This window comes from Sabethes cyaneus, chromosome 2 (genome assembly GCF_943734655.1).
Source record: "Sabethes cyaneus chromosome 2, idSabCyanKW18_F2, whole genome shotgun sequence".
In the NCBI taxonomy this organism is placed as follows: domain Eukaryota; kingdom Metazoa; phylum Arthropoda; class Insecta; order Diptera; family Culicidae; genus Sabethes; species Sabethes cyaneus.
The window spans coordinates 149,611,482-149,629,209 of NC_071354.1; the positions used below are offsets into that span (position 1 = coordinate 149,611,482).

At 39.0% G+C, this 17,728-nt stretch overlaps 1 protein-coding gene across 10 annotated transcripts; it reads right to left on the reverse strand.

Moving 5' to 3' along the window:
- Window positions 1-498: 498 nt before the first annotated feature.
- LOC128734310 (uncharacterized) lies at window positions 499-17,068 on the reverse strand. 10 transcript variants are annotated; one of them, XM_053828437.1, is made up of 10 exons: window positions 16,913-17,043; window positions 16,728-16,816; window positions 15,671-16,130; window positions 10,503-10,838; window positions 8,625-8,932; window positions 8,444-8,566; window positions 7,506-7,637; window positions 6,860-7,092; window positions 4,617-4,870; window positions 499-4,553 (listed from the first exon to the last, which is right to left on the reverse strand). In XM_053828437.1, the coding sequence occupies exons 3-10, from the start codon at window positions 15,789-15,791 to the stop codon at window positions 4,546-4,548; spliced, it is 1,515 nt and encodes a 504-aa protein (XP_053684412.1). In that variant the 5' UTR covers window positions 15,792-16,130; window positions 16,728-16,816; window positions 16,913-17,043; the 3' UTR covers window positions 499-4,545. The 10 variants fall into 10 exon arrangements, with proteins under 10 accessions (XP_053684412.1, XP_053684411.1, XP_053684410.1 ...); XM_053828436.1 differs by having other exon boundaries at window positions 15,671-16,181; XM_053828435.1 differs by having other exon boundaries at window positions 16,728-16,819; window positions 16,913-17,042.
- Window positions 17,069-17,728: the final 660 nt, after the last annotated feature.

Below are 17,728 nucleotides of genomic sequence, written 5' to 3' on the forward strand. Positions count from 1 at the left end.
GTCATTTATAAATAGCGAAAACAGTAAAGGTCCTAGAGTGCTACCCTGAGGTACTCCAGAACAATTTCCGAACCAGTCAGATAAACATGCACCTCATTTCACAGCCATTTTGCGGTTTTTTACATACGAGGCAAGTAATGTTACAAAAGTTGCAGAAGCTCCAAGTTTTTCAAGCTTACCTAGAAGAATACCATGATCGACTCGGTCAAATGCTGCTTTCAGATTAGTATAAACGGCGTCAACCTGATTTAGCTGGTCCATAGTCCGCAAATCGGATGATCGAATTGTATGACCGCATGATCGGAATTACCTGCGTTCACGGTATATCTAAGAAAAATTAAATTTTCAAAATTTTTGTTTTTTTTACGGAAAACTGGATGCCTCTGTACTTTCCCGGACAGTAATTAAACCAATTAAATTCTCTGAGCGGACGTCTTGAATGATGTACGAGTCACGTTCGGATTGTTGTAGGATAATACAGAAAAAAGGTTTTGGCTTTCGTAGAGTTTACGTGCATTTTTTAACTCCGCAGTTTTGTTTTTTGCCTGAATATTTCTTTTTTTTTCGACCACATGTTTGATATCTTCTGTTTCGTACACAAACTGTTTTAGATTTCCATGTCCTAGTTTTGCGAAAAATAGACTTTTGTGGAGCTCTGACTGAACCAAATATTCTCTATCAAAACGTTTGTTATTTGTTACAGTTTCCTAGTAGATAAATTATCGGAGGAAATAGGAATTTTCGTTGCAGCCAACTTTATAGATGCCTTTCTCACAAATGTTTATATAAGAAAAATAATGCTTTCAAATAGTAGGGTTTAGTCCGGTTATTTTTCAAACTAATAGATTCTTGAAAGTAAAAACGGTTTATACGAGTTTCCTGGTGACATAAAAAGTTATTGACTATACTATTAGCAAATTTGAGAGAAATTGCCTTCATTGTTGCTAGTGAAACCAATACAAATATTACTACATTGAAAGTATGTACTTATTGCAAAAATTCAAGAAAAAATATTTATAACACTACATACCTGCAAAAGATGAAACTAGAAATCAATAATTAAAATAGTTCATGGAAAAATAAAAAAATAACCACCTCAAAAATTTTGCAGTAAGAAGTAGGACTGATAAGTATATGGCCAAATTTAGCAGTACATAACTACCGAAAAATTCATTGCATGTCCAACAGTTTCTCCCTAATTGCGTCTGTTACCATAATTTACGCATTCATTCCGTCAGACAAAAAGCGACAATAATTTGTTTCCTTTTACTTTTACATATGTAATAAGGCTATCTAAGCCTTTGCTATATTTTTTTGTTTTGTTTGTTTAAAATTACAGCTACATATGCTTCACTTTCTGCAAACATTGGACCGAGTTACTTTCTATTTTATTTTATGTTCTCCGCTCTAATATTTTAGCTGTTTTATGTATTAGGACATCTAGGAATGTCATCTCCGTTTAGTATATTTTCAGTTCCGGTTCTTTCAAATAACAGGTCACGTGCGATATCCGTAGGGATTGTTTACAAACTGCGTAACTCATCGACAGGCCAATCCTTCATTTATAATTATACTCTCATGGTCAGCTAAAATAAACATGTCTAAGCCAAAGTTGTTGAACCAACACGCTCGTGCTTTGTCTGACATGCTACCAAATGAGCAGCCTTATTGAATTTTGTTTTATGGTTTACTAAAGGAGTGGAGTGCGCTAATCTGTTGTATACACGAGCGGATAAGGTTAGCATGGTGGGGTTACGTAGTTTGTGCACTTCCCTGTATAAAAATTTTCAGCTGAAATTAAATTTAACACATTTGGTTGGTTTACATTCAATCAAATAAATGATATGGTAGTTTTGCAGTGGATTTTAAATTTACCGATGACTTTTATTGAGTTTTTTGTTTTGTTTTCGACGCACCTGCTGAAAAGATACGCCAATCTGTTCACAAATCCACTTTTGAAATGATGTTTTTAAATGGCAATCAAACAAAATCGATAAAATCACTTTCTTCTAATGAACAGCTTCGTATCAAATTTTTGATTTCCGTTGATTGTGCTGGCTTGGAATTTGCAGTATACTAAAAAGTATTAGGGACTGCTATTTTAGACAAACTCTTCGAGTATTATAATTTCAAACTAAACGTAAATAAAAGCCGTTATATTTCAATAAATGAATAAATAAAAAACTTGATCTTCCAAACCAATTTTACTTGTTCATAATAGATTGTGATCTGACCAGTTATAATCATAGCTAGGTGGAGAACGGTATTTCGTGTACGTTTCTTGCTTTCATAACACGTTTTCTCTCTCGCGCTCATCTCTCGATATCTCTTTGTTAGTAGGTATGCATTCCAAACATCGTCACATTTGGCGAATTCTAGTAAAAATGTTTCATTCACCGTCCTTGTAAACATTCTTATACATTTAGTTAATAGGTATCTGCGTTTTAATGTATTTCTCTAAATCAGAAAAAACATCCGCTTTATCCGCTTACAGATTTGCCTTCTTCTTCCAATGACTGGATCCTTAGCTTTATAACATTCCCATTATTTCATTGAATCATCCTGGAATATCACCGATGTCGGCAGTTAGGAGCGCTTATGGCGATCCAGGAGTTTTAGCCTTCTTTTAGTACCTACATTCCTTTTTTGCGATACGCATTTTTGTGGCGTAAAATTCAATAATTACACCTCTTACCAACCAGACATACAAACTAATAGTTACTTTAAAGGTTTGTCTATTGTTTTCCCCTAGGTTCACGTAGAAGGAGTCTATGCAAAGGACAGTTTTATGTGATTGGTTGTAGATTGATTTGAATTCCGACTTTTGGTTCTCCTCTACATAGCTCAATGTCTGAAGCTTGTGTGAAATAACTTATTCCTGTTTTTCTACTAAATATAATATTTATAATTATTCAATATTATTATCATAATCATAATTATTACATAGGTTTTGTTTTTTATTTTCTTCGATATTACAAACCTGCGAAATGTAATGAGAGATTACGGGTATACCTGCTGATATAACTTTCAATAAGTTGTTGCTTTGGTCGCGGGAAACTGCCGAGAATTTTGTCACTGCCACTAGCTCGAAGCTAACAAATTAAGTTAGAAAAAAGAAAATTTTTTGCTTTCCAAAAAATACATGCACGGTTATGTTAAAAGTAGTAAAATTTGAAGAAATTGAAAGAGGAAAAATAATAATCTGAATATTGAACGATAACGAAAAAAAAACATTTTCAACTTCTTCAAACAAATGAATAACCATTTCAATCCAAATAACTTACTGAACAAATTGCTAACATACAGTGACATTCTGATGTTTCGGCTAGCTTCCCGCTGAATTTGTCTATTTCATCTCCCGATTTTCATTATCGCAGCTTCTCTTCATTCCAACTAACATACTATCGCTTCTCTAATCTTCAGCTTGAAACTCCAAATTATTTCGGTCCATTACTCACCCATTTTCACTCGCACTTTTGTTTCCTCTTCCGATGAGAGGAGTAGAACTTCATTGTAAACTTGCTTCCGTTTTCATCAATTATATCTTAATGAATATTCAATTTCCCACAAGAGGGTTGATCGTTCACCTACGTTGAACTACATGAAATACAAAATGTTGATTCCGTTAATCCTGCGTTTGGTTCCGTTATATTACACCTAGTTTAATGTTGATCATCTTCCGTTTCCTTTTTTACCAATTTAGTTTAAAAATCTGCCATAGACGACTAAATTTTTACCCTACGCTTAGCGCAGTACTTTTTTGAAGTAATCACACGAGCAAATTAAATAAAATCCCTGCAAATCCCCTACTGTTACACGTGGTACGGTTTCGTGTGCCATACAAAGTCTCTATCAATTTGCACCTTTTTCTGTTACCAGCAACAGAAAAATTAACATCTGCCCATGCCTTCCAAGAACGTATGTGTGTGTGTGCGTACGTAATATCTCAATCATCGATGCGTTGAATCAAAGGGAAAGATAAGCGATTCCATTCCGTGTTGTCTTCCTTTTTTTCGAACTGTACTTCCTCCTCGATCTCTTTTTACGCCTCGATTTGTTTTGGGGACATACGGTTATCGTTGTCCTCGTTTTTTAGAGATTATCGAGTCCATAAACAGAAACCATCGAGGGATGTACTCAGTACAATCATTCTCTCTATCACTATCTGCACTTTGCTGGGATGAAAGTAATGATTCTTGTTGTCTAGACTTTATCAAATGATTTGTATGTCAGACATAAGCGGGGTAACAATTCGGTACGCCATCTCTGCGGACCAATCGATTCAACGAAGGAAAGTTTACGGTGGGTTAACGCTGGCACTCAGCTAAACAACAGGTGACCGTCGGCAGGTTTATCGATGTTAAATTTCGTGCTAATCCTTACAGCTCGGTTAGCAGACTTTGCTCTTTTTATTATTTGCAACAGGAACATGCTATTTACTATCTGATGTTTTGTTTCTTTCGTTATTTTTATTTGGTGATAAGCTTAACGGAACTCTGGTCAGCTTTTTAAAACTAACTGTATATCATCAGGTGTTGTATAGCATTATTTGCCTGTAAAATAAAAGATATAATCAATATCTGCTAATTTCTATGTTCCATGATGGAAACCATTACCTGCTCCAACTTCGATGGCAGCCGGTTGCTGCGCTTGAGGTGATTGCAGACGCGGTTGCTGGGGTTGCTGAGGCTGTGTCTGTTGGTTGTTACTGTTGCTGTTGCCAGTGTTGCGACTACCGCCATTATTATGAGGAAGACCGTTGGGTTGATTGTTGCGATTACCGCTACGTCCTCGGTAATTATTACGGTATTGGTTGTTACCGCGATAGTGATTCGGACCACGGTTATAGTATCCGCCGCGCCTGTTGTAGCTATAAATTTGCAACGAAGAATTACTGTTAGTACTACGAACTAGTGTTAACATTTGTGAAATTTGATTATTCAAACACTTGTAAGTAAGTATATAAAGGCTTGCAAATTTAAAAAAAAAACGGTCGAATCATTATTATAAAAATCCTACTTGGGAAATGTTTTTGAGAAAAGTTCACTTAAAGAATTTAGACTTATAGGAATCAAAATTAATTGCTAGTTTTTGAATCAGCAAAGTCTTGAGCCGTCTTTAATTGACCCTTCTTTATCGACAGACTTTGCAGCCGGTTATTAGAGTATCACTACGGGGCTAGTGCAACGATCCTACTGAGTCTAGCTGCACCACACAGCCGACATTCGAACATACGACGACTGGCTTGTTAGACCAGGCTAACGGGCGATCTTTTTCAGAAATTCTTTTTTTAGAATTTTTTCGAAATTTGGTCAAGCAAGAATACGTTCATAAATTGATTTAGGTATTTCATTAAAAAGGATTTTTTTCTTTTTGAAATATAATTTATAGTATAAAATACAAGAAAAAATATTCAGCTGAGCCTCCGGTTGACTAAATCCGAATTGCCGGGCGTGTTTCGTTGAACTCCTACCATCATATGACATTCGACCAATCGTGTTTCGGCCATACGTAGATAATCCCGTCATAAAGGTATGCAAATGCATATGGTTTCTTTCGAAAGCCTCAACTCTACTACAAACGAGAGCCTACATTGCACGACAGACATTCGAAAGCAGCTGTATTGTACAATCCAAAAGGTCGTATTGAATACGTGGGTCGAGGAGGAACTGCAGGCAAACTGGTTACTATTACTGTTAGGGGAATTAGCGGATAACTCGATAGCCAAAATTCTCTCTTCGTAGACTGAGGCCGTAACAGGAAATCGTTGCGCATGGTAGTTCGGTCTTCGATAGGGACGTTACACAACGAACCAAATGTTAACCTTGCAAAAGATCATCGATAAATAAATTCGTTGTAGACTTACCTTCATAGACTTTAAGGCGGCATACGATTGAGTTAAGCGAAATAAGTTATGACGGATTATGCTTGGGAAAACTAATTTATATCGCCGTGATAAGCGTAAGAGAGAAGACATGAAGAGAATGTCACATTTGCACATAAGCCCTTTTCACATGTTATGCGAGAAATGGACATAACGTATTCCAATTTGGAATGAACAAACGCGTAATAGAAAGTTTTATGCTCTTTCATTGGTAGGTATTTCGACATTCTCCAAATTATACCGCATGTAGAGCTTAACTCACGATGCAGAATATTAATATGCTCGCACCGTTTCAGGTTTGCATCTCAAGTGAGCCCAAAATATTTGATATTAAAATCTTTGTTAATCTGAGTTTACAAGTAGGTCCGAGTGATATTTTAAGATGAGAAGAGTGGAACAACATATATTTCATCTTAGACAGGTTTAAAGACAAAACATTCTCAGATATAAGTATCCTTCAGAGTTGTTAGATCCTGTTTTATCTCCTAGACAACTTGATTCGGAGCGGAGTTTTGATAAAACGTCAAGAAACAGCACTCTTTCTACTTTTCGCGATCCCATGGCATCGTAGATCTCATCTACCAGTTTACATGCTGCCGTCCATGTGCTGGATCCCTCTCTGAATCCATATTGCGGACTGGAAAGTACCCCGTGCTGTGGAAGGAAACTTACTACTCTTCCAACTCTTCGAGATCTCCATATTTTTGGTCCGTTTAGTAATTTATGATACATTTTCTCGACTGTTAAACTTAATATTAAATTTTTAACCGGCTTTTAAACGGCCAGTGTATTCTAAAACAGATTTCATATTCGTTCGAATATATTTTGTGTCAATCCTTGAAAAAGGCCAGTAAAATATAGTCGAAACGTCGGTAAGATATTAAAATATTCTGATTTTTGAGATTGATTCAAAGTTGATGTCAAATAAAAAAGTAACAATTATTCTTTTCCAAAGCTACAATCATCGTTACTCACCCTCCGCGCCTGGTTGATCCCACGCCAAAAGTCTCGGTATTTAGCTTGCGCTCCTGTCGCCAATCCGTGCGCTGCTGTTTACCCTTAGCACGTTCGATCGCTTCGCACGAGATGGTGTCGAAGAATGACTTGGCCTTGTCGTAGCACACAACTTCGTCCTCTTCCTGCTCGTGTTCACCGGCACCGGTTTCGTTGCCCGAGTCATCTTTCTTGTCAATGGTGTCGCTGTTTAACTGTTGCGTTTAGTTTCGAAAGCGAAATTTTATAATTAGTACGAATTAGGAAAACAATGCATCACCTATTGTTATAGGTTATTATCGACGATTGAAACGAATAAGCAAGAATTTGGAAGTGGAGCCTAATGATAGATAGTGGTTTGCTTACTCTTTCAATCCGCCCACGTGAGGTCATTTAAGGAAGACTTTCTTCACGAGTTAGTAACACAGTTAAGAGCAATATTACCAAAAAGCAAACGAAACTAGGCTCACTGAATGATGCGGAGGTATTGGACGTTATAACTTATGATAACAAATCTCGTTATTCGTTCAATGTAGCAATACAGTATTAGAGTTTGATGAAAACCGGAAAATATTTCCGATTTAATTTTCATATCGCAAATAAAAAGTAAAGAAAACAATAAAGATACCTGCTCTGGTTTCACTTCATCGCCCACCTTGAGTTTAGACAGCTGGGAACGGAGCTCCTCGAACTTGTTGTTGGCCTGCTCGAAGTCGTAGTCGTTCTCGAACTTAAGTAGATTCTTAGCACGGTTGAGTCCCTGTTGTTTTTGATTATTATTAGGCTTCTTGTTATTAACGTGGCCATTATTGGTTGGCTTCTTATTATTGTTATCGCTAGTGGAGGTAGCACTCTTTCGACGATTGTTGTTGGTGCCCTTTTGATTGAATTTAATTTCGAGACCAACGCCAGAAGTTTTTAAACAGATGGGATGATTTAGAATGAATTGCGGAAAAAATATGTCCATTAGGAAATGATATTACAGTTATTTTTGTACAGTTCATCCAATGGTAGTAGTATCGATGCAAAAGGGTAACCAGACATAGAAAAATGCAAGTGAAGGATAGAGAAAAGAAAAACGAAAGACTTCGTTTAGTGAGTTATTGTAGAGCTGCTTGCAATTATTCAAACAAAAACGACTTGATCGCAATATTCATTGAATAGAACTATAACAGCAAATAAACATTCTAGCGACTAGTTATAACAGGCATCTCGACTAATGTATCAATGATTTAAGAAATTAAATTTAATCAAAAACCAATCTGTCTTAATCATTCGAAGAGTGAACACCTTTTATCTTAATTATATATATCCTTAATCTTAAATATTTTTCAGTAAAAATAAATAAAATAATACATAAACATGGATGTCGAAAATTTGGATAAAACTAAAATAAACTAAAAACGCAACATAAGAAAGAAGAGAAACTCAATAAGGAGTAAGACTTTCTAATACTACTAAGATGTTTCGAACGGCAGCCTTTGACGTTTTTGGACAGTAACGGGAAATTTCGTGAATAACAAATAAAAACAACAAACTAAAACAGAACAAAATATTTCTCGTTACCTGTGGGATACCTCCACGGCCACGGGGACGTCCACGCATGTTATTGCTCTGGTTCTGATTATTGCCACGGTTGTTCCAACCACGATTCTGGTTGTTCTGGTTTCCTTGTCTTTGCATGTTCTGCTGCAAAATACAAAAAGAATTATCAACTGCACAGAAAGGAAAATGAGATATATTCCACCTTATTGAAACCATCCTTCATCTGTCCACCATCATTCTTCGTCGAGTCACGTCTTTCCCGTTGCATATTGTTATTGCGCTGGTTGTTGTTTCGATTGCGTTGGTTGTTGGTACGGTCCATATTTCCACCATCACCACCGCTGCGATTTGTATCTCGATTATTAGTTTGTTGTGAACCACTCTGGGTCTGCTGCTGCTGCTGTTGGTTTGTTTGGACACCCATGTCTACTGTTGGGCTCTTGCGAGCCAGTAAATTACTCGGCGTAGTTGAACGCGATCCACTAGTATTTGCTCCGGCTCCAATCAAATCTAAAACGGATGCTGACATCATCATCCATGCATAGTCATATAAAGATACGCTTTTCGAAACGAGTAGCCAATAGATTTTAACTCAAATACAGTACGTTATGAGTAGCAAGCAGGCAGCAAAGCAAAAAATTAGGACTAAAAAATTGATACCATTTACAGCAAATGAGCAAGAAGATCCGAAAAACGAATCTTTGATCATAAATGATGTATATATATACGAAAAAATCGTAGGATGGGATGAGTCGCTATCTCGGTGAAAATATAATAAACAAAACAGTTTCAAAAACCTGCTGGACCCATCCAATCATAGATTATTCAGTTATTACAAATGCATTGATATACGATGATACAATGATGAGCAAGTTGTAATGACAAGTAGCACCATGTGGACAATCAAACTAGGTATATGGCATATAGTTTTAACCTATATGTACATGCATTTCAACTTGACTACTTGCTGATGACTTTCGTTTTAACAAAAATTCTACCTATCCACCGAACCGATGTATACCATAATTTTGCATGCATTTCCGAGGGCATCGAAATGTCTTCAAACATGTATTACACTTATGATAACTTTTTTAAGCATCAACCAAAAAGTTGACAAATTTCATTGAAACAAGCCGCACCAAATGTGAAACAAAATCTTTAAATTATTACTCTGCTGTCATTAACGCCAGTTCTATTACTTTATATTGCAAAAATACAAACAATATAATACATTATATAAAACAAACTTTTTTTAGTCAAACCCAAAGACAATCCGGAACTGTTGTACATTGAAAAACGTCAAAATTAATAGCAAATGCAAGGTGTTTTATTGCAATATTGCAATAAGCAATATTCTCAAGAAACGTGAAGTATGCAACAAACTATGTATTGGATGATAAAACCATAGTTTACAACTCTTCTTTAAACTTTAAATGCGTTACTTGGGATTTTTACGGGAGAAAATTATTTCAAAGACCGATGACGACTGCATGACTTTTGTAAAAGCTCGACAATAAAGCCTCCTTTACTCCTGAAAACATACTCTGCGCAGAAATTTGCCAACTTTTGCCGATAGTTCTGTACGATGCAGACACTGTATACCTACTACAATTCAATTCGTTAAGCTAGATATAGTGAACTAAAATGAATTCTAGAATAATTACGAAGCAAGGAAAATATGCGTGAATAGTAGGAATGGAGAGAAATCAACCCAACAAACTATTAAGGACAATCGAGGAAAGATGATGCGTAGGCCTTCGATTGCTCGTTTCCCCACCTTGATCTTTGAGCTCAGCGCCAATAGCCACTGACGACGCATTGGATACCACGTGACTCGACCCAATCGGGCCGGGGGGTGTTGGCTGTTGCAATGGTGGATCTGCACTCAACAGGTTTGCTAATTCGGCCCCGGGAGCTTTGGCAGATCCACCACCGGTGACAACCGCACTACCACCGCCAGTCGGCGGTGGACCCTGCTGTTGCTGTTGCGCCTGCTGCTGCTGCGGTTGGGGCTGCATTTGACTAACCGGTCCACCGGGAGGAAATGGACTTTTATTAACCAATTCGTTCGATAGCATACCTCCGAGATTATTGATTCCACCGAAGGAACTGTACGGCTGTCCCAGTGGCTGGTGACCGGGTGGAGGTCCACTCATCGGTCCCGGGCCCATCTGAGGCATCATGAAACCGGGCTGCGGCTGGAAACCCGGCTGACCAAGCTTGTTCTGCATCGGCGGCAGCTGTTGCTGCGGTGGCAAATGCATCTGCATGATGGCCGGATCATTCGGTACCGGGTTGTTGTTGATGACGCGGATGTCCTTGATGTCCGACCCGCGGAATAAGATGTAATCATAGCATTGATTCTGCGGTGCAATCGGGAATTGCGTTTCGCGATCTTCCGTGCCGTAGGATTTCACTAGAAAGAAAGAAAAAAAAATATAATCAGACATTAGAAATGCTATGAAATTAATTAATCTAATTAAAGCGTAAGTGTCTATGACGGACTTCCCTTTCAACTTGCTGTTGCCCATAATTTGCTAAGAAAGTTGCTCTCTACAAAACCAAGTGCCGAGCGTATTTGAAGTGATTGTCCCGTTTCAGTTAGTTAGATCAGAAGTTAGTTTAATTTCTATTCAATAGATGAATTAATTACCTAATTATCAAATGTCAAATGTTTTCAAATGAATGTTTGCGATCTCAAAAACGGTTTTCATGCTTAAAATAAAAGATGCGACACGAAAATTTGTGATTGTGTTTCAACAGACACAAAGAAACAGTTTCAAGTTAACCAGGTGGTCAACGAGAATAACGCTTCCAAGGACCTCTGATTCGTGAGCTCACAGGGCAAAGCCCCATTGTCATTTTAGCGGCTCCATACCCGTTTATAAAGATAGTTCCACTTCCACATCATCCTTCTCTGATCGTCTGTATTGAAGATAATCTCCTTCGGGATTCCGATTAATTTCCAGCTGCTGTCTTCTATAACTTCCGGAAAGCTGATCAACGAAACATCAATGATTTGTTGTCCAGTATTGACTGGACCAACATAATTGATTCTGACGACGTTGAATCTCGTTTGGCACACGAATGAGCTACGCAAGCTGAAGTCATATAAAAGAGCAGCATTCACGAAGTATCGCACGCTTTAGCTGAAACTCTATTATGCGAGAATCAATAATTTACACAGACGAGTCAGTCGCTAATGCTTTTGGTGGTATCGACGCAGTATTCAACGAAGACTGAAGTATCAGTCGAAATGTTTCTGGAAGTACGTAAACGAGCAACGCAAAGAATCCGAGCTCCCGTCATCAATGGAATACAACGGGGAAGTTGCTGCCGCTCCTCAGGATATATGCCATCTTCGGCCTACTTCTTGGAAAAGTGAGAGGATTGGAAGTGTTTTCACCAAGGAGATATTGAGCGTTGACCGTTTTGCCCTAGCAGATCAGTCATCCCTAGTAAATCAGTCATCCCGGTCCTTGGTGTGTGCACGGAGAACAAGGCTTCCAGCATACTCTTCTCGGCAAGTACAGTTACGCTTATTTTATTTCTCCCACGTACCTATGCCGTGTTCTCAGAACTATGGATGCCTCCGACCAGCCCTCAGGATACTGCATTGGTCCTAGCCACTCTTGCGACAGGAACGGCTCTGCAACAGTTGCGCTCATCTTCAGCAACGGAACGCGCTGTAGATAGCATGATGGCAACCCTAAGCCCACCCGTCACAGTCGAGCGCCGCTTTCACTTCGATCATACAACTACTTACTGCCACCAGAACCGTTTCGTTCCAGTGGTCGGTGTCGGTGATGATGGTTTCCAACTTGCTTCCTTGGGTAAGTGCCAGCATGATAGTACATCTTCGTTTTTTTAAAGTCTCTCCGTTCGCAATAATAGTTCCTGCGACGACGGTATTCAAACCCACAACAGATCAACGTAGGTTTTGCGTTTAATTTCATTGATGCTCATCACCCGTTTCACTGCCTGTGTCACCCTTGTTCATCTCCGGGACGCTCATTGAACTGCATTTTGGAAGCTCCTAATTCCTTCAACCCAGTCCTGCCGTGTTCCTCCAGTATTCAGCTATGTCGTCCCGGAACTGTGGCTCGCTGTTGATCAGGAATTTTCCAACTTTCCTCCTCAGGTAAGTACGCTCAAGAATTAGCTCATTAGCTACCTGATGTCGATCCAATTCACAGCACTGCGAACAACGTTAATCTCAGCGAAGATAGCTCCGCCTCGGTGAGGCCTTCTACTAACGTGAGGATAACGCAGCTCAACGACGATGGCGGGGGTTCCTCCAGCGTTGCTAATGGACAGCATTCATCCGACACATTGCGTTCAGATATTGAAGACTAGCGACTAGTAGAATCGGATCACTGTTATGACGTGTCATTGTCATATGCGAAACGTGGCTCAACTCATACCCGATTACGAAGTTTTCCGTTGTGATCGAAACCCTAATCTACCGGCCACAAATCTACCGGCGGAGGTGTTCTGATAGCCGTTCGGATTAGACGCGAGAGCCATTGAGAATGACTAATGGAAGATGGAACTGCGTAGAGCAGGTTTGGAGTTTTTCCATGAGTTTACTGTCAAATCGACGCTGACGGATGAGTTGACGCAGCCGTCTGTTTGGCTCTTTATACATCCTACCTGATCGTGTTCGTGACAACGATCTCATTGACGCAATTGAGTCTTTCAGGAACTACGTAAACGAGCAACGTAGAGTCCGGGTTTCCGTCATCAATGGAATGCAACGGAGAAGTTGCTGCTACTCCTCAGGTGTTTCCACCAATAAGATATTGAGCGCGGACCGTGTTGCCCTAGCAGCCAACAGCATCCGCTAGGTGCTAGGTTAAACCGAAGACCCCATAACAAGAAGACTGACAGCTCTGCCAATATTCGGGAGACACTGATGGTAGCTCGCTCTGCTGGCCAAGGTGGTCCCTGGATGCATCTGTGTGAGTGAATGCTAGTATTCATACCGCCTTGCCGTCATAGTCGAACAAACACCAAAACAGAATTTCGGTGAGCTTACTAGCACTCATGCAAAATTTTCCACCTTCGCAACTAGAAGGGTCGCTGATGCTGACGTAAGACGTTTATATGGAAAAATAACAGAGAGGCCAGTCTTGTTAATAATGGGGTCTTCGGTTAAACGCTAGGTGCCATTAATATCAATGTCGAGAGGCCGTAACCATGTACAAGTCGTCCTTCAATCCTTGATTGTCGCTGTTTTGCCTTCCGTATTATTGAAGAGACACGTAAATCTGCTTGATGACACCGTATTGTTACGTTTATTTAAATGCTCGTCTCCAGTGGGATTTTCCCACCGTATTGACAATTTGCATTGCACATATATTCCCTGTCCACAAAAAGGAAGTAAACGAGATGTAAACAACTATCGAGGCATCACATCACTGAGTGCAAGTGATGTCGAAGTTATTTGAGCTGGTGATCACTGCAAGCAATATCTAAGTGCTGATCAACATGGCTTCATGGTTGGAGTTGGTAGTTGTCGATAGAGATTATCGATAGCTATCTAACTTCGTCAAATATGTATCACAAGGAAGCCACCTAGGCCCTCTGATTTCTCTGCTTTATTTCAACGATGTTAATTCGACCTTTAAGGACCCACGACTCTCGTATGCAGATGACCCACTCAGCTGCTACTGTCACTTTCTTAAATATCAATTCGAGTCCTTTGCCGCTTGGTGCGACGTGAACTATATGTATAATAGAAGTGCTCAGCATTTCCTGTATGAAAGACTCGATTACACACACTGTTAAATCAAAATGCGATAAAATGCAATAAAGTATTTTGCGGTTTCGTCACTAAACGAGAATGGCATTAACTGTGGCTCTGGGGCTCGTAAGTGAAGGGTTCAGAGAGGAGAAAAAAGTGAAGGGGAGGATCCGGAAGTCTGGAACTTGATGTTGTTGATATTATTCTTACTGCTTCAGCGAGGGCCACAGCTAATGTCAAAAAATCTTTATATGTGTGCGTGGTGGTTCATTACAATAAAACAACTAATTTTATGTCATGTTGCGAGGATTCCACCTTTTTAGATTCCCACGTGAAACTTATGCGAGATTATTCCTGCGTATCCCTCACACGTTTGCAGTTTAGCAATTTGAACCACCAGTTTTTCATTGCCTCCCCACTGTACCCCTCTCTGCTTCACAAACATATTTTCAATGTATTCGGTAAGTACAGGATAATTCAAGGATAATTATTATTAAAATGTGAATTTGCGTAAGACTCATCAAATTGCTGCAAGGCACAATACGTATACTGTTTATTTAAGATTGTCTAATTCCTAAACATATGGATTTAAATACCGCGTGGTATAGTATATCGAATGAGGCTGAATACACCAAATCGAAATACAGCATATTTCTTTCATGACACAAAAAAAACAAAGCTACGCAATTCAATTGTGTAACATGTTCATAAATATTATAAAAAGCGGTAATATTTTTTTTTGAATCCTATACCTATTGCGCTTAACCTAAAGTTTAATTCTAGACATAATTACTTCATGAATTTTTGAAACGATATTTCGCAATATTTTGAAACAAAATTGATGTAGGTTACATATTAATAGATCACAATAGATCAAAGAACCAGTCGTAGTGATTGGACCACTGATTGGTCTCCAACAAAAGGAAAAGACCATGACAAAAATATGTTAAAAAACGTGCAATGAACATGAAACGAAAACAAGCTTTAGAATGCTAAAGAAACTAATCCAAACGACAGATCTGCGTTGAATTTTAGAGCATTATTTTTTTTTTGCAAGCTATGCACAAAAGAATATCAGTTGATAAAAATGAAATAAACAGAAATTCGAAGCTAAAATTTTAACGATACACATGCAAGCATTCAACGCAACGTGGTGTTAGTGTGGCAGATAAATGAAACTCCCCCAACCTTCAACTACCAAGTTGCGAGTAAAATTCCTGGCCGTAGGAAAAAAGAAATCATCGCAAATCAACCCAGAACTTAAATTTTATGAATAAAATTCAATTAAACACTATTTGACGGGGCAAGCAACTAACAAAATCTAAAAAACTTCTCGGTATTGAGAGGAGGAATTGAAATTAAGGTTAGATTATTGTACGATGATTTAGACAAAAAGAAATGCATGTGAAAAAAGTCGAACGACAAAAAAGAAGCTGTCAAACAATGGCTGCTTCCCGTTGGTGAGGCGACATGATAGAAAGCATTTCCGAACAGGAGCTTACCTCTGGCTAGAGCGATGGTGCAACGGTCCGGATCCACCGTAAACAGGAGGCCCTCATAACGGATATCGGCTTTCGAAATCAGCGAAATGCAGGAACCAATCTCGGGCATCGGGCAGCTCATTTTTGGTGACAATTTGAGCTGCTCCTCAGCACTTTACACTAGGACACTTTCAATAACTTTTTCTCTGACTACCGAAACTGGGTGACTTTGCACAAACTCTGACCATTAACCGTGGATAAACGGGAAACGAACGGATTTTTTCCCTCTGCCACTTTGCTTCCTTTGCACACACACTCGGGTAATATCCGCTTTCACTTTGAAATGAAGAGAATCCTTCTTCAGCACTTCACAGCACACGAGACACGAATGCGAATGTGAACGCGAATAGACGATCGAGAGCTAGCAGCAGGCGGCGATTCAAAGATGGACGATTTTTACTGCTGCTGTTCAATGACGATGCTGATGATTATGTCGATGTTTGCCGAGAAGAAACGACCGCAGCGCACACAGCTGAAAATAGGACAAGGGTTGCCAGTGTTACTATTATTTATATTATTTTATTTTATTAGTGTTACTTATATTTTAAGAAATTGCTTAAAAATGTTTTTATTTCGTAATCATTGATGATCATTGCAAAGCAATATTATTTAATTAATTAAAATAATTTAATAATTGAGAAAACTAAAAAACAATTAACGAATGTTATTGATTTTGATTATTCTACATTTGTTTGATAGTTCAAAATTCTGGCTTTAGTTTTCTAAAGGTCGCATAATCAACTTTTGTGCATGGATTATGCGACCTTTTGGAAACTAAAGGCTAAATTATAGAACAAATCAGAGTATAACGGAAGCCAAGCAAAATATTCTACCATGATTTAAATCACCCATATTCCAAATTAAAGAAAACGGCATTGATGAGCATGTGTATTAATTTTTTAAAGAAAAAATATATAAATTAAACCAGTTAGAATTGTTTGGGCGACATTAAACGAGCAAACGCAAGCAAGAGGTTCGCTAGTGTCTGTCGAACGACGCTTGACCAAACAATTCTTACCGGGAATTCCTTGACGTTCACAACTATACTGATTATTAAAACTAGGAACACTGCCTTTTGGATGCTGTACGATAGTGTTAGTTGAACATCTGCTGTAAAAATTGCAAAATGCTTCCATATGACAAACACAGGAAAACCCGCCTAACGGGAAAGTGAAATAGGCAATTTAGCAAGATTTAGCTTACATTCATAAATCAACAGCAGATGTTCAGCTTACAACAAATTTTCGGCACCTTCTACTATCGCAAATTATGCACAAAATACAACAGTTTGAAGCAGTACTAGCAAAAACAAATCCGTTCACGAACACACGGCTGCCGACTAAAGTTTGCTGCGGTGACTGGCAACTGTTTGTCGATTATTCGTTTTTCAATGATGATGACGAGCCAAAAATGGCGTCGCAGTCGCTATTTGATCGATTGTTTTCATTTCGTTTCGAAATCCTGGCGAGTTTAATTTGCAACACAACTACTACAGTCAGTGTTGCCAATATTTTTTACTGTTAGGCCCCGTACAGAGTAAACGCAACAGCGACGCGACACGACTTCGCTCTCATGTTGCTAAATGCCAAGCCCCTGGCAGACAACCATGTTCTCGCCGCCAACATCTCGTGTGTGCGAAAATGAGATAGCAATTCAGCACTGCGTTTCACTCAACTGCCAGCACTCTGATTTGGGCCCGCTGTCAAATTTTGAGCCCCGGACATGCTGTCGCTGACGTTTACTGCAGGTCGATATGGAGATGTCGATGGGGTGCTAAATGCACAGTCCTGCTTCGGGCGAAAAAGGGCTGCGCGTATAACTGCAGCAAGAAATGTCACGTCGCGTCACATGTCGCTTGCACTCTGGCGGTACCCTTACAGCACTCGTGCGCAAATTGCACGTCCTCTAATCGCACCGTCTTTTAATTGCACGTCCGCTAACTGCACGATTGTGCAATTAAAAAGCAGTTATCTGTCAAACTACACGTGGTTTCCCAGGTGGTTGCTATAAACAAAAATG